The sequence below is a fragment of the Stegodyphus dumicola genome, chromosome 6, assembly GCF_044657685.1.
Source record: "Stegodyphus dumicola isolate Sdum_Otavi_A_Nest chromosome 6, ASM4465768v1".
Lineage (NCBI taxonomy): Eukaryota > Metazoa > Arthropoda > Arachnida > Araneae > Eresidae > Stegodyphus > Stegodyphus dumicola.
In genome coordinates, this window is record NC_140773.1 from 49,272,411 (window position 1) to 49,297,346 (window position 24,936).

General features: G+C 34.2%; 1 protein-coding gene across 4 annotated transcripts in view; it reads left to right on the forward strand.

Moving 5' to 3' along the window:
- LOC118183981 (uncharacterized) overlaps positions 1-24,936 on the forward strand; it is a 255,917-nt gene that overhangs the window by 97,553 nt on the left and 133,428 nt on the right. For 2 of the 4 annotated variants that reach the window (XM_085818298.1, XM_035353613.2), the window contains exons 5-6: positions 5,772-5,849; positions 8,468-8,794. The exons of 1 other annotated variant lie outside the window; for it this stretch is intronic. In XM_085818298.1, the coding sequence (XP_085674424.1) occupies positions 5,772-5,849; positions 8,468-8,634 (245 nt within the window). In that variant the 3' untranslated portion in view covers positions 8,635-8,794. Of the gene's footprint in view, positions 1-5,771; positions 5,850-8,467; positions 8,795-24,936 lie in introns of those variants that run through there. One more of the 4 variants, XM_035353619.2, reaches the window with a different exon arrangement.

Here is a 24,936-nt window from a genome sequence, read left to right on the forward strand (position 1 = left end):
CCGCCACTTTCATGGGGGGCCCCAAAAAATTAAATTATAGTTTAAATTGTATTAAAATATACAATTATAACAGACTTATAAGGGGCTGGTTCAACGGTCTTAACTACTCGGTTACCATTGGGGCTTATTCGTGGGTAGGATAACAACGTATTTTTTTTTTTTTTTAATTATTCATTTATATACGAATGAAAAGCGTTTTATATGATTGTAAAGACCGTTATATCTGTTCTGCTTACTTTTCCAATTTTCTCCTGTTAAAATCAGTTGATAATTATAACGAAACTCAGATTTTAAGAAAAAAATTGGAAACCAGAAGATAATGCTTCTTTCTTCCCTCTTTGAAAAAGACGTAGTCAGTGCATAAAAAAATTTTTTTTAACTTTGCGTATTGTCGGAATTACTTTCCTGAATATAGAGCAAAAGAAACAAGAGTTATTTAATTATATTTATGCTAAATAAATTATAATGAATCATGAATAATCAATATGATATGATGTCATATCATTTACAAAGGACGGTAGTTTCTGATTATCCACGCCGCCACAGAAATGTCGCGAAAAACCATTGATGGGGCAATACACCATGTGACATAAATGTATTCATGTGGCAGCCGAGTATGCACTTGCACACGTGTATTTGAGTACTCTTGAAAATATACTTGAAATCCAACGGTCATTTTTCCGATTAGTATCTTTTGGCATCGAGTAACATTTGTTTTTATCTCAACGAATCATAATGGGACTTGAAATGTCTGTGAAACTATTCTGTGAAGTTTATCGGTTGATAAAAATAAGAAAATGTTGCATTTCTTCAGGAATACAGCGTTTTACCCAAAATAGAGAGTGCAAAATTTCGCATTCTATGGAGATGTACTTCTTAAACGACTGAATTTTATGGGAAGATAATGTAAAAAACTGCAAGCAACGTGTTTGTGAAACTGGTTTGAAGAGAGCCATATTTGGTTTACGACAGTTAACCAAATATGGCTTTATTTATTGTCGCTTTATTTATTGTTGGACTAGGAACTATACATCAGTGAAGTTCTGTGAAGAACTGGAATTATCCTCATATACAAATATCAATTGGTGTAACTGACTCCGAGAAGTGTGCGTGTCTTCTCTGGGAAAAAGAAGAACGTAAAAAAATAACCGACACTCACTGAATGCATCATTGAATTAGAATACTCAAACAAACATTTCTCGCCGAAGTCGACAAAGAGTTCGCGATTTTTCTGTAGGGGTGCGAATAAATAAAAAGTATCCATATTACTTGAAACTTTTTTTTTAAATAAGCAAAATTAGTCAAATGAATTGCAGCTATCGGTACATCTACTTGCAGTTCTTCACTTTTTTTTTTAAACCCGACATGCGGCCCCTGTACACAGGAAGTGTAGTTCTTTCTGATACATGCACTGAACACATTTGCAGCGACTATATCTGAAAAAGGAACATATGTGCCAGACACACGGCATTGACAAAAAGCTACTGCCAAAAATTTAGACGACGAAATTCCATTTCTATTCGAATTACCGAGCACTTCGGAATTCGTCGATGCAACAATTGTCAAGATTTCGCACATTCAAGCAAATTCTGCACTTATTCAACTCATTGTCTATACTGCGGAGATAATCATCATATCTCGCAATACCAAGCTCCAGCTCCAACCTGCATTAACTGTCAAATTAATAACATCGATTTTAACACCGATTTTCAAATCTATCATGTTGCAAATGACGTTCACTGCCTTCTCATCAATTAAAAGTCTCCAAAATTAAATCAAGAAAATACTACTAATGTATTCTCATAAAAAAATAAGAATATTACAAATGAATTTACAAAGAGATATACAAGATATGATAATCATCATATCTCGCAATACCAAGCTCCAGCTCCAACCTGCATTAACTGTCAAATTAATAACATCGATTTTAACACCAATTTTCATATCTATCATGCTGCAAATGACGTTCACTGCCCTTCTCATCAATTAAAAGTCTCCAAAATTAAATCAAGAACATACTACTAATGGATTCTCATAAACAAATAAGAATATTACAAATAAATTTACAAAGAGCTCGTGCCACTTTACCGAATGCTCTACAGTTTGCAAAAGAAGAAAATATCAATATCATCTTTGCACAAGAACCATATATTCCGTCAACAAAGAAATTGGAAATTCCATTGGGAATATTTTCTCAACTTTCGCATTCTCAAAAATCTGCTATAATCTACATCGAGCCTCTAACTCCAATAATAGTTCAAAATACTCCACATACAATAACTATCAAATTAGAATTTCTTATTCATCGTTTATTTTGTACCTCCATTTATGCTCCTCCATCAGTAGACTTGCAAGAGATACTTAGAGAACTGGATTCAATTCAACTGCCTCCAAATTCAAATCATATCATTGCAGGAGACTTCAACGCACATAGCCCTGTATGGAGAGCGCTGGTAGAAAATAATAGAGGTAGACTACTTTTAGAATTTTTTCGAGAAAAATGACTTACAATTTTAAAATAACGCAAATACTCCACTACATTCCTGACATTAAGAGCACAAGGTTGGATTGACTTAACTCTCGCAACGCCTAAAATAGCAACCTTAATCTCAAATTGGAAAGTTTCTGAAATATAATCTTTTAGTGATCACCAATTCATCACCTTTGAAATACAATCCGATTTCACTTTTAATAAAAAACGTCGCTTCAAAATCCAATGTGGCGGACACAATAAATTTATAGCTAATCTACAAAATTACTCTGCCAGTATTCTTCATTCCTTAAAAACAGCTTCTTCAAAGGCGGAAGTCAATACCTCTTTCATACCTCATAAACATTACAACAGAGATCTGCAACGCCTCATATAAACAATGCTCAACTACCAAAAAATCAAGTACTCCATGGTGGAACCAAAATCTTGCAACAAAAGGAAAAAAAGTAAGAGCTCTCAGAAGATACAAAGCCTGTATAGAAGATACAGAAAGAACTCACTATAAAATAGCATTCCAAAAAGCAAGAGCACAATATAAAAGAAATATCAGAATATCAAAAATTAATAGTTGGAAAACATTTTGCACTTCCACCTCCAAAATTTATGGCTCCGCTTTCAAAATAGCGCACAATAAAATGTTCACTCCTTCTTCATTATCAATGTATAGCTTCTCTGAATGAATTCCCTCTTCCCAAGGTGCGTTAGAAATTTTATCAAAACTATTCCCTCAAGATGAATATGGATCGAATCATACCACAGAAGCATCTAACAGTTCTTCTACATGTCGTCCTAATCCACCAACAGTTACCATCCCTCCAAACATAGATGAATTGGAACCGATGGAATCGACAACATCATCTTAAAACTTATTTTTATAACAATGAACAAATTATTAAATCATTCATTTACGCCTGCTGGTCTAACTTAAAATTTCCTAATATATTAAAAAATGCAGAAGTTGTTTTGCTCTTCAAGAAAAATAAACCAGCCACAAACCCTCTATCATATACACCAATATGCCTTCTTCCCACGTTGGGCAAACTCCTTGAAAAACTAATCCTTTCAAGACTTTTATATCATCTAAATAAAAATAAAATCTTGCATGAAAATCAGTATCGATTTACACCAAATAAATCAACCTGTGAGTAAGATTTCAAATTTTCAGATTACATTTGTTGTGTTAATTAGAGTATAAAATATGAGTAACGTCAAAAAATTCAGCATTACCTTTCAAAATACTTTGCTCAAAATATCTATGTTTGAGAATTGGTTACAAAGAAATGAAAATATACGGGACAAAAGTATATTGCAATCTATGTAAATATGAGCTGAAAACACGTTAAAAAATATAAACTATATTAATAAAACAGTGAGTCTTAACAATCTAAACGGGGAAAAGAACTTAACAATGGATATGATCAAATAAAATGAGTAATAACAACCTAAATTAACTGGGAATAAGTTAAAAGAAGAAGAAATGATGATTCAAGCAATGGAAAATTAGCAGTATGATTTAAATATTTTTATCAAAACTAATATGCGTGTAAAACGAGCAAGAATCGATTTACACTCCGTAACTTATGAAGGACACTCCTTAACATACGAAGACTGAATTTGTGACGACGTCAGAGGTCATAAGAATCCACGAGCCTATCATGTTACAAAAACCACGTGATTTCTGCTACTTCTTGATACTTCTCATGCTACTTTAGCTCAAAAATTTTCTGGCAACATTGCCGTCGATAGTGCTCTTAAAAGGAACTTACTTACAGAGTGAAACTTATCTAAGGTTTTCTCACTCCTCAGTTGTTGTAAACTTCTATATAATGTTAAGCTTCCCCAAATCCTGCATGAAAACGAAAACATATTTGATGTTATATACTTCAGATTTCGCATCTTTCAAGACAGACAGGAAAAGAAATGAAATTACAGTACGGTAACCCTGATGCTAGATATAATGTCAAATCTTTTTCAGATAAATAAATGGATGTCGAAAACTTTGCAGAAATATCACCCTAAAAAGCTTAGATGAGCATAACAGAATGGTCTGGAATGAGCAATATCACATTTCCGAAACATCCTAAAGAAGGCAGTTCGGTACATGTCTAGTTTGATATAAGTCCAAAGATCAGATACGAATTAATAATGTATATCAAGGTATCACTATAGTTTCTAAAAAATTCACAGGGCAGAGAAAGTATGTCTAGTTCTTTATTGATAATACTGCAATGTATTTATTGATATATAATTTATGTATTCTTTCTCCAAGATGAATGTCTATACCGGCCCCGTCAGTGGCTAGCTATTGAAAAATTGTGAATATTATATTTAACGCTGATATAAAATTTGATGTACCAAATTTTGTGCACATTTGGTGAAAATATTTTTCTGTATTTATATTAGGCATCCATGATATATCAGTCGTGGAATTGGAGATCAAATATATGTTTAAATACAAGATATGGTACTTAGGTATTATCCTGTCGTGCGTGAAACTGTCGCCAAGCAGTGCGATATAGCGCCAGTTATGAATAAGCGTGACGTAAAAATACCCTCTATTATCTGCGCTTTCGTTTGATACAACCCCGACTGATTCTCGATCAGCCATGTTTTATTTTTATGAACAAGTTTCCTAATATTTCTGAAGTTAAATAAACCATTATTGCTGCACTTTTTTCTTGCGCTTTGAAAGAAAAACAAGTGTTTAAATTTCAAACCTACCTGATACAGAATAGAAAGCAATGGATTATTTTCAAAGTTACGGAATCCTACCACTAAAAAAGCGACACGATATGGACGACAAAAGAGTTGAAGATTGAAACAATTACGTGCGGGACGTTTGAACTCGTAGAGCTTTCAATGAAATTCTAAGTGTTAAAAAGATTGCAAAAATCGACGACAGCCTTTTTATGAAGAGAAAAAACGAAGCGGGTCGAATACTGATTGTTTATTAAAAGAAGACACGCCTGTTCCTTCAGAATTCCTCAGGAACGGCTGGCGCAACTTTGCCGAGATTTTCTCTAAATTTCATGTTAGACGGTAGCCAAATTTCACGGTCGATGGGATAATATCCGTAAATACCCAAAATTTTTATCTTATCTTCTATTACAATACATCAGAATGAAATTTACTGCAAACAGAAGCAGCAGCATCTTCGTATAACTTTCAATGAGTAGCTTCTTTACATTATTTTTTTAAATTAATACTTTAGACTTGCTATTCAATTATATAAACATGAACTATTGTTTTAAGTTAAAAAAATCCTCCCTTGAAAATTTAGCTGAACCAACAGAAACAACCCAAGATACTGCTGCACCTGGTCCAAGCCGTCGCCAAGCAATACTAAACCATCAGAATCGTAAGTTAAACTATATCCATGTAATTTTAGTAAAATTTTCTACATGCCATTTTGAGATATTTTTCCCAAATGTAAAACTTGACTATAAATAAAATATTTCGCACATTTACTATTTATATGTCTGTACTATTTTTATGTACATGCACTTAAATAGAGAGGATGTTTACACATTCTTATCGATTCTTATCGAATATCAATAAAGAACTAAAAAAAAAAAAATGTTTTTTTCCGAATAAAGTTTTTTGGCAGCAGCTTATTACTAGTCACCTACTTTTAAATGTGTTCTTGCAAAATATCGCATGTAAACAACATGTAGATTGAAGGATGTGTTTCTGTATTTTCCGAAGATAAATATTGTTATTACTTTATTCAAAAACGTTGTGAAAAACATGGTATTAAAATATTTAAGTGCAAAATATGCAACATTAATAATCGGAAAGAGAAAAACTGTCAAGCATTAAAATTCTACGTAGAAAGAAGAATCCAAATGAATAACCTGAAAAAAGAACGTACTGTTTCTAAAAATCAACGGTAACAAGAGAAAATCCGCCGATGCAGAAATCATTTCTAAAATCTTTAAATACTTTTGTAGCAACAATAAAAGAAATAATAAACCAAGATTTACAGCTAAAAACAAAATGTTAACCAGCTTTTTGCAAGTGGCTTAATTAAAAATTAGAACTCTCAATGAAAATTATTTAGCTGGAGATGAATGGAAATAAATTGTGATCCTTGATGAAGCATGTGTTTACCTAAAAGATTGCAAAAGAAAAATAAATAAATAAATAAATTTAAAAAAAAAAAAAAAAACTGAAACTTTCAAGTTTTATATTACGTCCAAAGAAGTTTTTTTTTTTTTTTTTTTTTTTTTTTTTTTAACGTTTTGTGCGTTACCATTACCATTATTAATTAAGTATCATGTTTGTCGTTCTTAAACCATTAAATTCGCAATATCGCAATACAGCAATATCGCAAAATATTTCAAAAGAGTATATCTTTAGAATTTCCAATACAGTCTCGCGCGATGGAGGGTCCCCCCCCGGTACAATGTCGCCATTGCCCGCTTTGAAATCCTTGAGTTGTTAATCCAAAATTCAATAAAGTGCTACAAAATATGAAATCGATAATAAAACAAATTCCAAATTAGGGCTTCCAGATGCCCATATTCGGTGGAAGATTACGTTATTCAAAATCTGATGTCTCTAGGTACCGTCGTTTTTTTCACGGTGCGAGAAACATACATACAAGGCAGGGCTCTAATATTTGGTGGCAACAATTCGAAAAGTTAAACACCGGTTACACAGTCGGTTATAGTGAGCCGAAGCAAAATACTAAAATTAATAACCTTTCGAAACGAAATTAATAATCCTTTTGGGTAAATTGCCCCTTTGAGCTAAAAAAGACTTATTTATTGTAGAAAATGCAGAAAGCAAAATTACAAATCTGGTTTCGGCAATGCAAAGAAAGTTTCAGTGAGACTCTGTTCGGAGGGAGGGTATAAATGTCATAACTGGTTTAAGCCGAGCTTCATTGCTCGGTAACCAAGCCTTGCTACGTCACAAAAACTGGTTTAAGGACTTTGGCATAATGTCACAGTATCTCCTACATACATGTATGTAGGAGATATTGATAAAGTTCGAAGTTTCGAACTTTATGCCGAACTTGGCATAAATGCCGACCAATCAGAGTGAGCGCTCGAAACCAGAACGGGAAAACAGAGTAAGAAAGATGTAGACACATCCACGCATGCGCAAATTTAGCTTCTCTAATTGGCTACGGCGTATATTCTGTCTCGCATCTGTGAATGGAATTCCCGCATTCTATACCTTATGACTAAGCCTCTATGATATTTATAACACTGTCTGAACGGAGCTTAAGGAGTTGATTGTAGCAAGATTCCCTTAAAGTGGGAGAAAATGTTGTAATTAACTCAACTACTATGAAGACAAAGTTTTGCGTCTGATATTTGCAGAAGAAATTCCACTTCTTTATCCCAATGACTTTCAAAGATTGAAACTATACCAAAGCAACAAGTTATATTTCAAAAAATACCACTTCATTCCTTGGGGAAAAAAAAGGACTGACACAGGTATTGCATATACATATTTTCAATATATTCTAATGAAGTACCCTGACGTTTCACCTATAAACTATTGAGCTTTTGGTCTGGAAATACCTTTTTCCAATCACAAAACTACCTCAATTGAAATGGAATTTGGAAATTAGTGGAGGCGGAATGGAAATCAGTACATCTGGAAATTTTACGAAAATCCTTTCTACGAGGATCCTTTCTACGTATCATGGAAATTACGAAGCATATTTATAGTCCAATAAAAAAGGCAATCAGATCGAACATTTAAAAAATACTTTTTATATTTTAAACATTAATTAAACGGCCACGAAATCATTCTAAAAATATGTAAACATCTTCTGTACACACACACACATATATATATATAATTCTGGCATGTAGAAAGATTATATAACAATATTCATATAATTTTTCTACGTGACAGAAAAAGTATTTAATAAGTTCTTTGAATGTGTTAAATATACTAAATATATATATATATATATATATATATATATATTTTAACTTTTTGTTATAAAATTTTCAGGACGAAGAAGAGAAATGGAGTTGGACAGAGCCTCTCGGCAGTTCGTAGAATGTCAAAAACAGCAAACAGAGGCCACACTACAGTTGACTGAAGCACTCAGAGCACATACGCAAGCTATGGTCAAATTTACTTCCGTTTTAGAGAAACTTATTGACAAAATGGCTTGATATAAGAAATATATATATGTATCTAAGTAAATAAAATAAACACCAAGCTGTTTTTTGCCTGGCTTTAAATTTTACATCTACATGTTTGTCTTCCTATTAAAATGGCTGAAACATTCAGTTGCCTTTTATAAAATGTATGTTGTAAATAAACTGCATTACTTTTGGAAAAACTGACAATGATTTCACATGCAGTGTTATGTGTGTATTTAAAATTTTATTGTATAAATCAGCTCTCCCTAATTTTTGACACAAGGTACTGAAAATTTTAAAAATATTCGCATAATTTTTCCCTATCCGTGTAGTTCTAGTCATTCTGCGTCTGAGAAAATCGTTTGTTTTGTCATTGAAAGATTGGGTTCTAACGGTGACTGCTTCAACTGCTCTGAAGTTCGGAATATTAATGGCTATAAGAGGCTGCTGTGGTCGATATCTGTCAAGCGTCTGCGGAAGTTGATTCGTAAATTCGAACAGATCGGTTCTTTTGACACGAGATCTGGCACATGAAGGAAAGAAGTTGCTTCGACGTGAGTGGGAGATGTGGCTATAGAAAAGAAAAGTGATCTGGAAATATGCAGTGCAAGGGAAATTGCCCGACCTTTAAGACAAGCTATCAGCATATCATCGGTTCGTAAATCTTTGTGAAACATCTTACAATGCTATCTAGTCAAAATTATACACGCTGATGAGTTGCTTCCTGCTCACCTGCCAATACTACAACAGATATTCTTGCATTACAATTTCTTGCTCTGATGGAAGTGCAGAGTGCATGGCCCTGGAATGTTTTGTGGGCAGACAAAGCTCACCAGCCAATACTACAGACTTTTGCATTACAATTTCTTGCTCTGATGGAAGTGGAGAATGCATGGCCATGGAATATTTTGTGGCGAGAGAAAGCCCATTCTCAGTTTCTGTCAATGCTCAAAATAGCAGAACATTGCAGATCTCATGTCAAATGAACCGGATTCTTTGAAGTTACAAGTCATCTTCTACAAGACAGACATCGGACCAGAGTCGCGTTTTATACCCATTAATGTCCAGAATATCTTCAGACTAGTTGAAGCACAGTGACTGTTCTTGAAAAAGCTTCTCGAGCAGAATCCGTTCCATCACTGACAGAGTGATAATGAGCTCCTTTAGACTCAGTATAATGGGAACTCTTCAACTCTCGCTGTGTGCTATGATTAGCACGAAGGTTTCGTGCTGTGTTCCGGCTGTCTTATCGTCTGGTGTTTTAGAATGGCGTTTCAAGTAAAATAAGCGAACAGTAGGTCCAGAAGGACAGAAGGGGGGATGGCAGAGGGGCGTGACAACTTTGTCACGACTGCAGCTGTCGACAGCGTAACTGGTTGAGTAGCATTTCAGATGTGCTGAAAGTTACAAATTGGTACAAATAAAAGGTAAAATAATTTTTAAAAAAATCCGAAAGGTTTCAGATTTTAAATTACGTCCGAAGGGACTTTTTTTTTAACGTTTTGTGTGTTACCTTTATTTATTAAATATCATGTTCTTTGCACTTAAACCATAAAATTCAATTCAACAGCTATGTCATTCTGAGCTGAGCCTTCGAGCGTGTAGCACACACTTTGGTTTTCTGCTTATTTTTCGTACTGTACTGGCCCAGTTCCATAGGCGGTCAGTGACTTAGTGACGCCTGCGGTCAGTCTAGTTCTTTGAGAACTTTTGTGTATTGAGTGTGATCCCTTTGGGTTTCACTGGAAATTATGTCCTTTTATAGGACACCTAACACCGATGAGGATATAAGTGAACTTTCGGACTCTGAACAATCTACTATCTCACTACCAGTTACTTCGAAACGAGATGAATTTCTTAAAGATCTCCGACTCTGGAAAAGGGCAAAGGAAAAAAATAAGGAAAAATGTCTGAGAATAAGGCGAAGATGATGAAAAAACTAGTGAACCGGAATTATGTAGATTTATCAAGGAACGTGGAGCTGAATAAGCGATGCGACACGTAGAATTCACGAAAAGAATTGCAGCTGTAAAGACCCCTGAAGAAAAACAAGCAATCGTGATGGAATTCGCTACGGAAACAGCTAAACATCTCATGAAGAAGCAACGTTTGGACCAAGCTACCAGTAATCCCGATACGGAAGGAGAATGGACCATACCTAAGAAAATTGCGAAAATACAGGAAAACATTGAACCGATGGAAATCCCTCAAGAAAATCGTTTCCAGCTACTTCGAAAAGTTGCCAAACAGAATTCTGAAGGAGGAAAAAAAAGCCAGTGCATAAGCCCCTCCACCCACTGTATTCTCTCATGAAGAACGCGATTGGATGATGTTAGACGAAATGTTGAAGAAAAACTGTTCTGAGTCCCATGAGAGCCAGATGAGAGCGAAATCCATTTTTGTCTTCGCGAAAAACTTGAACGATTATAGTAAAATGAACTAGCTCCTGCTAGATAAAAGAATACCATTTCACTTATATTAATACGATTGTGAAAAGCCGTCACGAGTAAAACTAAAGAACCTCCCCGCCTCTGTCAAGGAAGACCATCTACCAAGACCTTGAACGTAGGAAGTATCCCATCACGAAAATCAAGCAGTTCACCAGAAACCAGAAAGGACAAGTTACTAAACTGCCAATTTTCCTGCTTGAACTGAAGAAAAACAACGATGGAAACATGATACATCAACTAAATATATTTAGTTTCAACGTGGTAATTGAAAAATTTAACCCGACAAGAACACCAGTTCAATGTTTTCGCTGTCAACAATTTGGCCATTCCCAGTTCTGTTGCAACAACTCCGTGAGATGCGTGAAATGTGGGAATCAACACCGTAGTAATCAGTGCACTATGAAAACCGAAATGTATTTTTTTTTTTGCGGACAAAATCATGTGAGCAGCTACAGAGGGTGTAACGAATATAAGAAAAAATACGAGAAGAAAAATTTCCAATCTCAACCTTAAGTTCCCGAATTTACAGAAGAAAATTTCCCCAGCACAAAAACAGCTCCCAATCCAGTTCAGAAAAACATACCTCAAGTTACGTTTAGCGAAAAACTCAAAGGAAAAATTACGCCGCCACCAGAAGACGTAAATGAAGCAATAGCTTGGCTTAAAGACAAAACAATTAATTCATTCCTGGCCTCCGTCATCTCACTCATCGGAAAAATTAAAAACGCGAAAAACTTACCAGAGAAACTACAAACTGGCTTCCAGGCAGCGATGTTACTCATCCAATTTGCCGAATCTGAAAATTTAGCGAAGTATTGTCCGCAATCAAAGAACCAATAGCGATGCAGTTAAGTGCATAGCAGCAAAACTCTCAAATCCCCCTATAAGTAATCTATTATTTCTAACTAGTCAACAGTCAACTAACAGCAGCAGTCAACTAACTTCTTACTCCGGTCTATGCAAAGACTCATCCTTACGCATCGAGAATTTTAATTCTCTCTCAACCTCCCACTACGTTATGGTAAGAAAGTTATATTCTTTCTCCATGCATTACGTACAGGATGCGTTTTCGGCCCAGGCGCCTGTTACCATGTGTGTTTAGCACTTGAGTCTTCAACAGCAATGTCGCAAAATAATTTTAAAATGGGCATATCTTTAGAATTTCCGATACACAGTTCCACGCGCTGGAGATAAAAAGGTCCCCCCCCCCAGTAGAGTGTTGCTGTTGCTCGCTTTTAAATCGTTGAGTTAGTTAATCAAAAATTCGTTAAAGTTTTACAAAATATGCAATCAATAATAAAACAAATTCCAAACTTCAAATTTGGGTTTTCAGATGCCCATATTCGCAGTGGGATTACGTCATTCAAAATTATTACAATACGAGAAACATATATACATTTCTGGATTCTTCATTATTTAATTACTTCAAATATAATACAGGGCGATAGTATTTGGTAGCAACGATTTGAAATGTGATACAGCATTTTAAAGTTTTTCGACGCAAAATTGCAGAACGAAAACAATAGTCCTTTGGGAATAAAGCAAAATCAATAACTACATATAGTACATAAATACGTCATCGTAAAGAAAAAATGAGAATGCAGTATCCAAAGTCCAGTGAAAACAGGGTAGCAAGTCACAAATGTTGGAGATTGAGAAATCACGTGATGCATGTAGACAGTCTCTTCTTAGCAATAAGAATGAAAAGCATATGCAGTCCTACTAATTTTAAATCAATTAATATGGCATATTATAGAAAGAAATAATAAAATTTTTTTTAATATAGCGTACATACATTATTACAACACATAGTCCAGTAATAATCTGCACGCGTGCAATATACAAGATTACCCACCCAAGCACTGACTCTAGCCAGTTGCAGCTTAAGAATTGACTTAAACTCAGCAAGCCTTCGTAGGAATAATAGTTACAATAATGAAAATAAAAGCGCATAATTCAGTTGATGAAGAAAGCAAAGCACATATTTACATGACACACAGTTCTACAGTAATCCGCATGGTGGAAAATACATGAAGAGAAAGTTACGTGGGGTGGTCGCCTACCCAAGTCGTGGCTCTTAAAGTTGCTTTTAAGTTAACCAAATCCAAGGAATTCCTTCTTGTTTGTAAAATTAGGCAGTAATTAGCAACACAATTTAGGGTTATTAGGTTGGAAAATTTTGATTAGCATTTAGGAGATAGCCGCGTAGGGCCTGAGATATTTATCTTCGTTAAAATTCCATAAATGAATGTACTGAAGGTAATTCAGTTGGTCGCAGTCTTGTGCATTAGTAATGGGAACTGAATGTACTCCGTGTTTTATAAGTCTAATATGTGGTGAATCCAGCGAATAAAAGTGGGTAGGGGGTCTTCGGCCTGACCGATAGTGTTTTCGTAGTGAGAAATCTTAGAATCATCCTTAAAAAGGAACAATTATCAAAGCAAAAAAGATGGAGTCGGCGGTGAGGTGAGCTAAGCCCAAACCCTTAATTTCAGGAACTGCAGGTCAAAGATTATAACCGTTCGGCTGCTGAATCTTCTGGTAAGCATGGCATTTGGTCATCTGATAAGCAATGGCATTTAGTCTTCTGAAAATTAAGCATCAGTTCATCTGTTTTAAAGGCTAATAAAATTTTTTTGGTGGTACTTTTGGTGTTTTTCATTTTATGAGCAATTTTAGTGATGTTTTGAATTAAGTAAAATATTTTCGGTTCTTGAAATATTTCATAATATCTGAAGTGCTCTTCTGAGTTTAAGTTTTTCTTTAAGGCTGCACTATAATTTAATTTAGAGGTAGAGGGTTTTTCTGAGCTATGATTACAAACATGACTGGAAATCTTCTTTCTGGGGAGAAGGAGCTTTATTCCATGCTGTGCTTATTTTCTAGAAATGTTTTTGGTAGACTTTACAGCCCGTTTAGGAGCTGAAATGATTTCCTGAACAGAAGATACATTTTTTTTTTAATGTGCAGGTGTTACTTCTATGGTTTTGCGTGCATTTGCAACATCTGACTGCCTTGTAACAATTAGATTGGGTATGGCCGAATTTTTAGCATTTAAAACACTGTACTGGACGCTTTCTGGGAGGGTGTTTTTCTATTATCACGTTGAAGTCGAATATTTTGTTTAATCTATGAACTGCTTCCCCGGCAGAGTTTCTGTGGAGTTCTAAGAAATATATAGGGAGGAGAAGTTTTTGATCTTTTTGGAAAATTGTCTGATTTTAATAATAGGGAAGTCTCTTCATGCAAGATCTTAAAAAATTTCTGCTTCTTTTACAGTACTTGGCATATTTTTAAAGATAACTTTAACATCTGAATTAATCTAGAAGGTATGAAATTGGATTCCGGTTTCCTTGAGATTAGCAACTACGATTTTATTTCGTAGGTAAATAGCTCTGTTTTTCATTTCAGCTTCAATACTTTCTTTACAAGTTTCGAGAAACATTTTATGGATGGATCTCCAGTCAGAGTTAGATTCAGTAATTATTATAGGTGGGATTTTTTTCGGAGTAATATTTTCAGGTTCTATAATTTCTATTTCAGAATTAAGTCTGTTTTCCTGTATAATTTCGCTGTTTATCACTTTTTCATTGATGAGCTTACACGTTTTTCTAAAAGTTTTCCATTCTGAATTTTGTGTTTGAGTTTCGTGGCGTGCTTCTGTAGGATTTGTCTGTTCCATTTTTGAGGCTAATTTACTATGTTTGGGCGTTGAAATAATTTTAGTCGGTTCCTGTCTGGGAGTATTTTCTTGTATCTCATTTTCTAAGAGTTCTTTAAGCTGGTGATATGATTGGAAAATCGGATTATTGGGATCGTGTTGAACTATTTTAAAAATGTGGAGCTAAGCATTTCTAGTTTTCTTTCTGGAGCTACTTCGATATGGTCCGTTTGGCTGAGAGCGGAAACATTTTCATTTGCGATTTCTTGCTGTCCTGCTATTAAATTTGCAAAAATATTTTTGAACTTATAGAAAGTCAGGGTAACTTCTTCTGGCTGCTTAGTTGAGTGAGATGCTGACTGCTTTATTCTTATGAATTTCTTCTGATTAGAATCCGAATCGCGTTAGCTGGTTTTTAGGAAATCCTGACGTTTAAATTTAGTGCTTGAAGTCGAAATGGTTGAGCAATCCAAGTCCATAAAATCATTGTCACTGTAATTTCTATCTGCCCAAAGTTTGTCTGGCGTATCTTTGCTGACCATTGCCAAACGAATTCCCATTCCATCATGTACATTCAGGTTAAATTTCAGATCATTCTGACCAGCAGTTCTTTTTTACAGCCTTTTGAAAGTGGACTTGAATTATAACTACCCTATATATGCTTTTACGAGATGCTTACAGTCAAGCAGGCTTGGGATAATGGTAAATATAATACCATACATTCCAAGCTGTTTCATAAATTGAACCTTGATCCACTGCTGGGCGTTAGAGAAAATTTACTACCGTTAGAGAAAATTTAATCTAGTTTAGTGCCGGATTAGATTCAATGGTTCAAATCCATCTGCTGAATGAAACCTGACTGACTTTGAATTTGAGGTCACTTCCAGCTGTCTTCTAATCATAGCCTATTGCGAAAAATGTCTAAGCAATCAGAAGCTATAAATAAATGTTCGTGATCTTATTGCTTATTTAACTGTGTTCAGTAATATCAACAATTTCTTTATCTATATTATTAATGAATGAAGCATTTGTATGTATGTTCCTCTCATTGTGGGAAAATTGCAGCACTTAGAGTTACCGAATTTTGAATACGTATGCACCTCAAAGCCCGCATTTTGAATTTCGAATTTTTTTAAATTTCATATTTTGTGCGAATATTATGAATTTTTGATTAACAAATTCAGCAGCAATGCGTTTACATTCGGCAAAACGCAAGATATTTTGTCTTTCGAATTTTGTCAACAAATTCGGCGATTAAAAAACTGTTGCTACTACCAGAAGTAAAACATTTTATCTTTCATGTGCCAGTGTGTTCCTATTGAGCAAAACATGAGATATTTAACTTTTATTCCGAATTTAATGTATGTTACTGATGAACAAACTAACAGACTAAGCAATTTAAAAGTAATCAATATATTTCTTCATCTTTAGTATTATTAGTTACTCGATAGACCCGTAAAAATGCAATAGTTGAACTCATTAAAGTCATTATATATTTTTCTTCTATAAACCAACTTTAGAGCGTTTTTAGACGGCTAGTCTAAATAAAAGAGCAAGTTAAACACAAACTTTGTTCTTTATTGCTTTATGTAACTATATAATTGCCCTAACTGAATGAATATTTTTATCTGGTTAAACTGCTTGAAAATTAAATTGTTAATAGCGATTTTCTCTTAATTATGATATGAATTATTCCTTTTTCATGTCCTTTTTTTATCTTCCATTGGACGACCTGGTATTTTAGATTAACAGTGTTTATAGTCCCTGGTGTTATCATAGTTACCAGTCGGCCCAACCAGTGGCCGAGTGGCTGAAACCACTTGATACTGGTAGTGCAACCCAGGTTTAAGCCCAGACCCAAAAGACTGGCTGCATGGATGATTTTTGTGGTGTTTCTGCGTGCAGCGTGAATACGAGTCAATTTCCTTTAGAAAATCATCCACGAAGGCCCTTGAGGCCGATAGCTCTAGTGTGTTTATGTTATGGAACTTAACCTAACCAACCAAAGTTAATCGTTAACTGAACGCATTGCGTTACTTCTTTTTTTACAAATTTGAACTACGTCATTTCTGCTCCGAATGTTGCACATAATTGCATCATCTCTTACTTTAAATACTTTCATAACAGAAGAATATAAATGTTTGAAATGTTATGAAAAACAAATTAGTTTCTGCTCGCTTTATTTGTACATCTTCCATATAAATCAAAACTATTTTTTAAGTAGATTTTACATGTTTATTCAATCAGTTTCAAATGAAATGATAAAGTTTAACAAAGTAATCTTTCGAAAATAAATTCGCGAAGTTCAAATATTAGAAAGTATTTCAAAGAGCGAGAATTATGATTTATTTTTAATCCGTTATTTAACTGTGAATTTCATCTTCATCTTTTAAAGTGTAATTTTAATTACTTTCCATTTTTAGAGACGATCTAATTGGATTTATTGTTGCTTCGGAGCAAAGGCAATTAAAATTCCAAAATAAAGTTTTTCAATGCACTTTCATTTGAGAGATTCTAAATCGGCTTTTATGTTCGATTAATGGATTCGTACGTTGGCAATTTTGCTGAATTAGTTTTTTTTTTTTTTTTTTTTTTTTTTTTTTTTTTTTTTTGAATTAATTAAATTATCGGAAGCACAAATCTGAAGATCAAACGAGATTTGGTAACAGGGCGACATGAAAGCTAAGTTTTGACTTTCGTTTCATCAAAATGTAATATTACTTTCTTGAGGATAAGCCCAATTATCATTAAAATATTCAGATTATATGCAAAGCCCTTATTTTAAGAATGTGCTAGGAAATGCTCCTAGCGTAAGAGTTGGCAAACATTTTGTTACCATGAGCGTAATAAAAATTTTAAAATCCAATCAGAAAACAGTTTTTTTAAAAAATTAAATTACATACTCGCAATGGATTTTAAAATTTAATTTAATTTTATAACTATTACAAATAAATAAAATATAGAAGAAATTTAATCATTTTTAGAACGATATTGGGGCCGTTTGATTAACATTTAAAATATGAAGAGTATTGCATCTAATAGCCTATTTTCTGGATTATAAGTCTACGTCACGATTTCCATCGCAGAAAGATTTTTTTGTAAAATTTCCAGGGGTACTGATTTCCATGTTTCTTCCATTGTTTTCCAGAGTCCATCAATCGTAATGGGTTTGCGCTTAGAAAGAGCTTGTTTCTAAGAGACTAAAGGCACAATCGTTCATAGGTGAAACGGCAGTGACCCATAGGTGAACGTTACGGCAGGAATACGCTGAAAAGATATATATGCGCAGTACCTGTATCATTCTTCATTTTTTCAAGGAATACGGTGATACTTTTCGAAGTAAAACTTGTGCTTTGTCTTGATGAAGTTTCACTCTTTGAAGATCATTGGAATAAGGAAATGGAATTTCTTATGTAAATACTTAATAATACTTTTAATTTACGGATTTATAGTATACCTAATACAGAGTAGCCGGCCTTTAAATCTTTAAAACCGAGAGATTTTTGCGCCAAAATCGGGAGGTTTTTCAAGCTGCGCGGCTGCGTGATTTCAAAGGAACTCCAAATTTATTTTAATTCACTTTATAATGAGTCGTTCAGGTTATTGGACTATTTGTAATTCAGTTTAGATGTAAAATATGTCAGCAATTAATTAGATATTCTAAATTTTACATTCTTTGGCTAATTTCATTTTTTAATTTTCTTACACTTTTATGCCGAGAGAATCTCGAATGGTAAAAAAAAAATAATAATAAAATAAATAAATAAAATAAACCACTTTTAATTATTAAAACACTTTTAAATATCATGAAAGAAAATTTATAATCAATATACGTAGTATTTCCATGGAATATCATAGTATTGTGCCACATATTGAAGTAAACAAAATTAAATACAAATATTAACTGATTAAACATTGCTTAAATCTTTATAAAAATCGACATATGTCTGCAGTAGATTAAAACAACTCAGACAAAAAAAAAATTAATAAGGTAAAAAAAATCTTTTAAGTTTTCACATTTTAACCAATTTTCCAAAAGGGCTCTTTTAGAGTTTAATAAGGTTTGTCAGACGAGATTGTCGATACAGATGGCCCAGGTGGAATAGCGAAACATTTTTTGGACTAATAGATAAGTACACATTTAGACTAACATATGGGAACGTTATACATCTTCTTTATATTTCAAAAGTGAAAAAATGCATATCATTCTGTACAAATATTTAATGTTTTTAATCAGATGTATCATCAGTTCAATGCATTTGTATTTCAATGAATCAGGTTAAAAAAGTAAAAAATAAATAAATAAAAAGTAATATTCTTCAAAGCTATAGCTATATAACAAACAGATTAAACCTAAAAGATAAATATTGGTACGAAATGTACAGGCGCGGTGAGATAGCTTCCCCGCAAAGCAGTTTTAGAGTTGTCATAAAAATGGCAAGGGAAGGCATGGTTGCCACATTTGGCGAGAAATCGTCTATTTGGCGATATTTTGCGACAAAATTGGCGATATACCATGGACAGATGGAGAACCTTCTGGAACGAATTCTTACCGGTTTAGCCCAGAATGTTCTCGAACACAAGCCGGAAGCTATATAAACCCTGCTGATCCGCAGTCAGTTAGTGTGTGTGCCTCGTAGAGTGTCTCATCTAGTTAGTCCGTGCGGAGACGATCGAGTTGACAGCCGGCCAGCGAGTGCCGAGTGGGTCGTCGAGTGCACCGAAGGAGTCTCTTAGTGTATCGCGGTTATTGCCTGACTGTGTGAAGGCTGTGTCGCTGATTGTTCCAGCGTGTTTATAGTAGATCTTCGACGACTGTAAAAAGTGACTTTGGAGCTGCCCTGATTAATATTGGCTAATAAAGTGTGTTTCGATACTTTATCAAAGTCTTCGTTTCCTCCGCCATGGCTTTTTTTTTTTCCTTCAGGTTTTTTTTTTTTCTTCTTTTTGTCAGGTCACTGACATTCACTCGAATCCCACTTCTGACACCAGTTGTTACGTTTTTTATTCTTCTGACACCATCGTCAGAAGTGTCGTCCTTATTCACTCCAAATCGTGTGTTATTCGTCACGACATCACGATGTCGTCGTTATTCACTCCAAATCGTGATGTGTCGTCGTTATTCACTCCAAATCTACGAACCCCGTACGAACATGAAGGAAGAAAGTAACGTAACAACTGGTGTCAGAAGGAAGAAAAAAACGTAACAACTCGCGATGCAGTCGACAACACACGAGCGCAGCTCCCGACTCTTCGGTTCAGTCGTTCCCGGAGCTCAACACGCTTTCTCAACAATGCACTAACCGCGATAAACTAAGAGACTCCTACGGTGCACTCGACGACCCACTCGGCACTCGCTGGCCAACTGTCAACTCCGCACGGACTAACTAGATGAGACACTCTACAAGGCACACACACTAACTGACTGTAGACCTGCAGGGTTTATATAGCTTTCGGCTTGTGTTCGACAACCTTCTGGGCTAAACCGGTAAGAATTCGTTCCAGAAGGTTCTCCATCCGTCCATGGTATATCGCCAATTTTGTCGCAAAATATCGCCAAATGGACGATTTCTTGCCAAATGTGGCAACCATACATTTCCTTGTCATTTTTATGGCAACCCTAAAACTGCTTTGCGGGGAAGCTATCTCACCGCGCCTGTACATTTCGTAACAATATCTTACTTTTCCAGAATGGCAACAAACTCGAATGAAAAGTGAAACAACGTAAAATCGTGTTTCGAGATTAATAGCCATTTTAGGCTAAAAATATATTTGAAAAGTGAAAACATATAAAGTAATTCTATAAAAATGTGTAATGTTTTTCTTAGATACGTTATGAATTAAATGTAATTTTAATTAAATCAATCCGATTCAAAAGTAAAAAAAAAATAATATTCTTAAGAACTGCATCAGTTGCTTTTAAATATTTTAGTTCAGCGGTTCTCAACCGTTGGTACGCGTGCCATGGTGGTACGCAAGAGAAATATAGGTGGTACGCAAAAAAACAAAGTATGTTTAACTATTAAATTCAAAAATCTCGGGAAGAAAAAAGAAATTGATGGAAATTTCCTGTGATCAACTCTAACTGAAGATTTCAAAACTAACACACTTGTTAACTTTTGGCTGAACTCAAAAAAGGAATTTAAAGTTAAATTTGTTTTGCCTTTTTGCACAACCTATTTGTGTGAACAAATTCCTTCCACGTTTTTTATTTGAAAAAGAAATACAGAACAAAATTAAAATTGAATCCTAATTTAAAGTTAAGTGAAATAAGACCGGACATAAAAAAATTGGTCTCTCTTAAAATAGGCCCAAATTTCACACTAAATTTTAGAATAAAAGCATTATAACTTAAAAATTTTGATAACTGAAATGGTAACCAGTTTTTAATCTAATATTTTTTATGTGTGTACATTTAATACAAATAGCCCATAGGTTGTGCAAATGGCAATACATATATATTTATATTTTTATTTTTATTGAGAAATTGAAAAATAATCATTGTAAAATGTGGTAATGATACTAAAGTTTTTCAGTTCTTGTTTAGATGGTACGCGTTAGTCAAAAGGTTGAGAACCTCTGGTTTAGTTTGTTAATGAATAATAGATTGATTAAATATGAAAGGTTAAAAATTAAAAATGGCTGATTCGATTATATTGACCTGGAGACCGGCAGATGTGATGAAATACCTGAAGTCTCCCGGTAAACTTGGGACAGCTCGCAGCTATGCTAATGGATAATTTTACCTATTTACACTACTTTTTTGATTGGTAAATTGTGTTTTTTGTGCCATTTGCGCGTCACTTAGCAACACGTTGCCCACTCCCCTTAATTATTATAATTTCTTGTTGGGCTGAAATTAGAATAGAAACCTGCAATATTATCGAAATCTTAAAGGAAATAATAATAATAAAAATAAAAAAATCAGTGATATCTTCCTTAATTCCCTATTTCCTGGCCTTCTTCTTGGCTTTAAATCAGAATTTTAATCTAGTATTCCTGAACCCATTCAAAAAACACTCACGATTATTAGTCCCAAATTCATGAATGCTTCTCTTGTAAATATCAAAAGCCATTTCGATCATCAGATACAAGCCAACGATATGGAAGAGGAAAATCCAATAAAAAGTTTTCCACTAAACCTCTCTTCTCCGACTCAGAACATTCCCATCTTCCTACCCCCTTTTTTGACTTAAGTATTCCGGTAAGAGGAAAATGCGGTTTTACAAGAGTAAGAAACCAGTTTATTGCTGCATACCACAGACAGCATCCATGGTGGAGTAAATACTCTCTACCTCAGATTGATTTCTCCCGCATTCTTGGCAAAAGCAGCTCTTCTCTCAGAAATTCCGATTGTGAACCCTTACCAGTTTTCCTTTAAAGCCCTTTCCCGGAAATCTGAGTTCGAGGATATTTGCAAATAGGATTATTCTCCTCAAGAGACCATATTGCCCATTTGCGGATATTTTTTACCACTGGCCTTTTCATTCTCCAGAAGTAGACAAGATATTTGCATATATGTAATCCGTCTAGGCGTAGATAGTTTAGTAATATTCTAAGAACTGTCATTCTCGAAATCGGAGAGAAGGACTTCTATTTATTTGTAGTTTAGAATTGTATGCTTCGCAAAATTTCAGCTGCACTTAGTAAACATGCGGATAAAAGCTGCGCGATTTAAAGCTCGCAAATTGAAGACATTTTCTCCTTATTTTGAAGAAGATTTTGAATAAAACTCTAATGATCTGGATGAAATCGATAGAGATTTGTTCAAAATGGGCATCATTTCTCTCTCTCTCTCTTTTTTTTTAAATTCTTTTACTGCAAAAAAAATTTAAATTGGATTTATGCTTGTGTCTCTCAATTGTTTTCAACCTTAGAAATAGTTTCTCGTTTTTTTTTTTTTTTTTTTTTTTTTTTTTTTTTTCCTTGACGTTGGAAATAGCTACTACTTCCTAGTTTCTATTTCTTCGTTGACGTTGTATTATCTTACGTTGCGCTACCAGGGCATTTATCATCCGCACGACCTCCTAAAATATTGTCATTTGACGAGACATAAAATCTTAATTCTTTCGTTTATGATGCAAGCATCCTTTCAAATTTTTCTTGTAAAAGAAGTTATCGTTCGACGTAGCAAATGATCTTTAATTTACGCTTTAAGATTATATTATACGTTCCTTAAGTAAGTAACTAAGTAATATGAAAGCAATACATGCATTTCTTAATATAACTAACATCTTTATTTTGTATCTGAGTAATATCTCTAAGTAATATAATATGTCTAATTCATGTGTTTCACGGTATACGTAACTGATAGTTTTTGTAAACACGCAATACTTCAAAGATGTTTCAAACGCTGTACGTTGCCTACCTAGGTACAAAATAATCGTTTTCATAACATCAAACAACGAATTTTAGAAATCTGGCAGCGAGATTTTGCTTTGGAGAATCCCTCCCCTTTTTATAATTTTGATATTGTAACATTTAAAACATTTCACAATATTTTTAAAAAGCATAAAGTTCTGAGTTCCTTCATTTTTTTCTTCATATGATGCGCTGTTTATTTTGTATGATGTGTGAGCTATATTTTTGAAAAGTTGTTGCCAAATGACCTGACATTTGCAACGGATCAGAAACGCCCCAAAATTCATTAATCATTCAGCCACCTCAGGATGTTTCATATAAGGCACCAGCGGAAACGAAAAAGTTCTGTCCCAAGTTTGATGAAGAATACCGCGGAGAAGGGAATCAAGAGTCTGCCTTCTTTCTTACCCTACGACAACCTCTCGACAGGAATTTCGGTTCGACAATACTTTTAATGCTGTCATGCCGCAAAGATACATATATTCAAAAGCATGCATGCCTTTTTCGGGAATCGAACCGGAGGCCAACGTTATGGTAGCCCGCTTCCTGACACCATGCGAACAGAACGGGTACTTTTTAAAAGATGTCAGATGCTCGAAATATTTGTTTAAATGAGCTTTCAGAACTTACGCATCAACTTGAAATTAGGCCTCGACATTCTCCTTATTATTTTTTTCATCATCCCCTTCAGTAAACTGTATTTTTTATTTTTATTAGCACTGAAGGTGCTGTTAGTCTAAAAACGCGCTTTTTATCCAAATCACTTTTGAAACTATTGCCACGAAATGTTATAACGATCTATTATTTTAAAAAAAAATTAAATGATGAAGAATCTGTATGTATACATATATATGTGTTCATCGCATCGTCGAAAAGCTACGGCACCTAGAGCCATCAAATTTTTAAAACACCTAATTCTCCACCCGAACACGTGCACCTCGAAGACTGCATTTTCAATTTCGAATTTGTTTTTGATTTATTTCATATTTTGTACAAATTTAACGAGTTTTTGTTAAATCTGTAGCAATCTTGCTTTTAAGCAAGAAGAAAGGAGATGAGGACTTTGGCGAACGCCGTTTCGTCCAGTCCGTGAGGATTTGTTAAATAAACTCAGCGATCTGAAACAGAAAATGCCAGAATGTTGCCATTCGGCGAAAGGTAAGAAATTAGCTTTCAGTTTTAATTCACAAAAACGGCTATTTGAAAGCAGTGTGTTGCCGCGTCCTCAAGTAGAATACTTATTATATCCACGCACGAGCGGGTTTTCATTCAATAAAGTATCAGATATTTGATTTTCAAATTTAATTTTTCTATTACTGAATAGCAAACCAATTGTCTGAAAAGTAATAAACGCAATTCTAAAAAATATTTTTTTTTCTACTTTTTAATTTGATTGAATTGAATAAAAATGCATTTAAGTCATGAGATATCTAATCAGAAATATTAAATATTTTTATGAAATGACTCTAGCCGGACGCATTAAAATCATTAGATACTTTTGTCTTTTTTATGGTAACTTTTTTCAGGCGGCTGGTCGCTCGAGCTGCTAGTTTTCAAAGAAATAAATATATAGCGTATATAAAGAAATAAATAATATAGCGTATATATCTAGTAACACCCCTAACACTCTACCAGGAGTTCTAAAGATCTGCTTTTTTTAATTTTTTTTTTCTCCCCTTGAAATTATGTGGCGTAACTGAGAAGAAAGCGATGCTTACTAACAAAGCTAAAAAAGAAAACAATATATATATATATATATATATATATATGTCAGTAGGAGTGAGTCCAAGAGCAAATTCGTAATCTGCGATGCTTAGCGAAGCATAAAACACCTTAACGAATCCTCTTCTGAGACTTTAA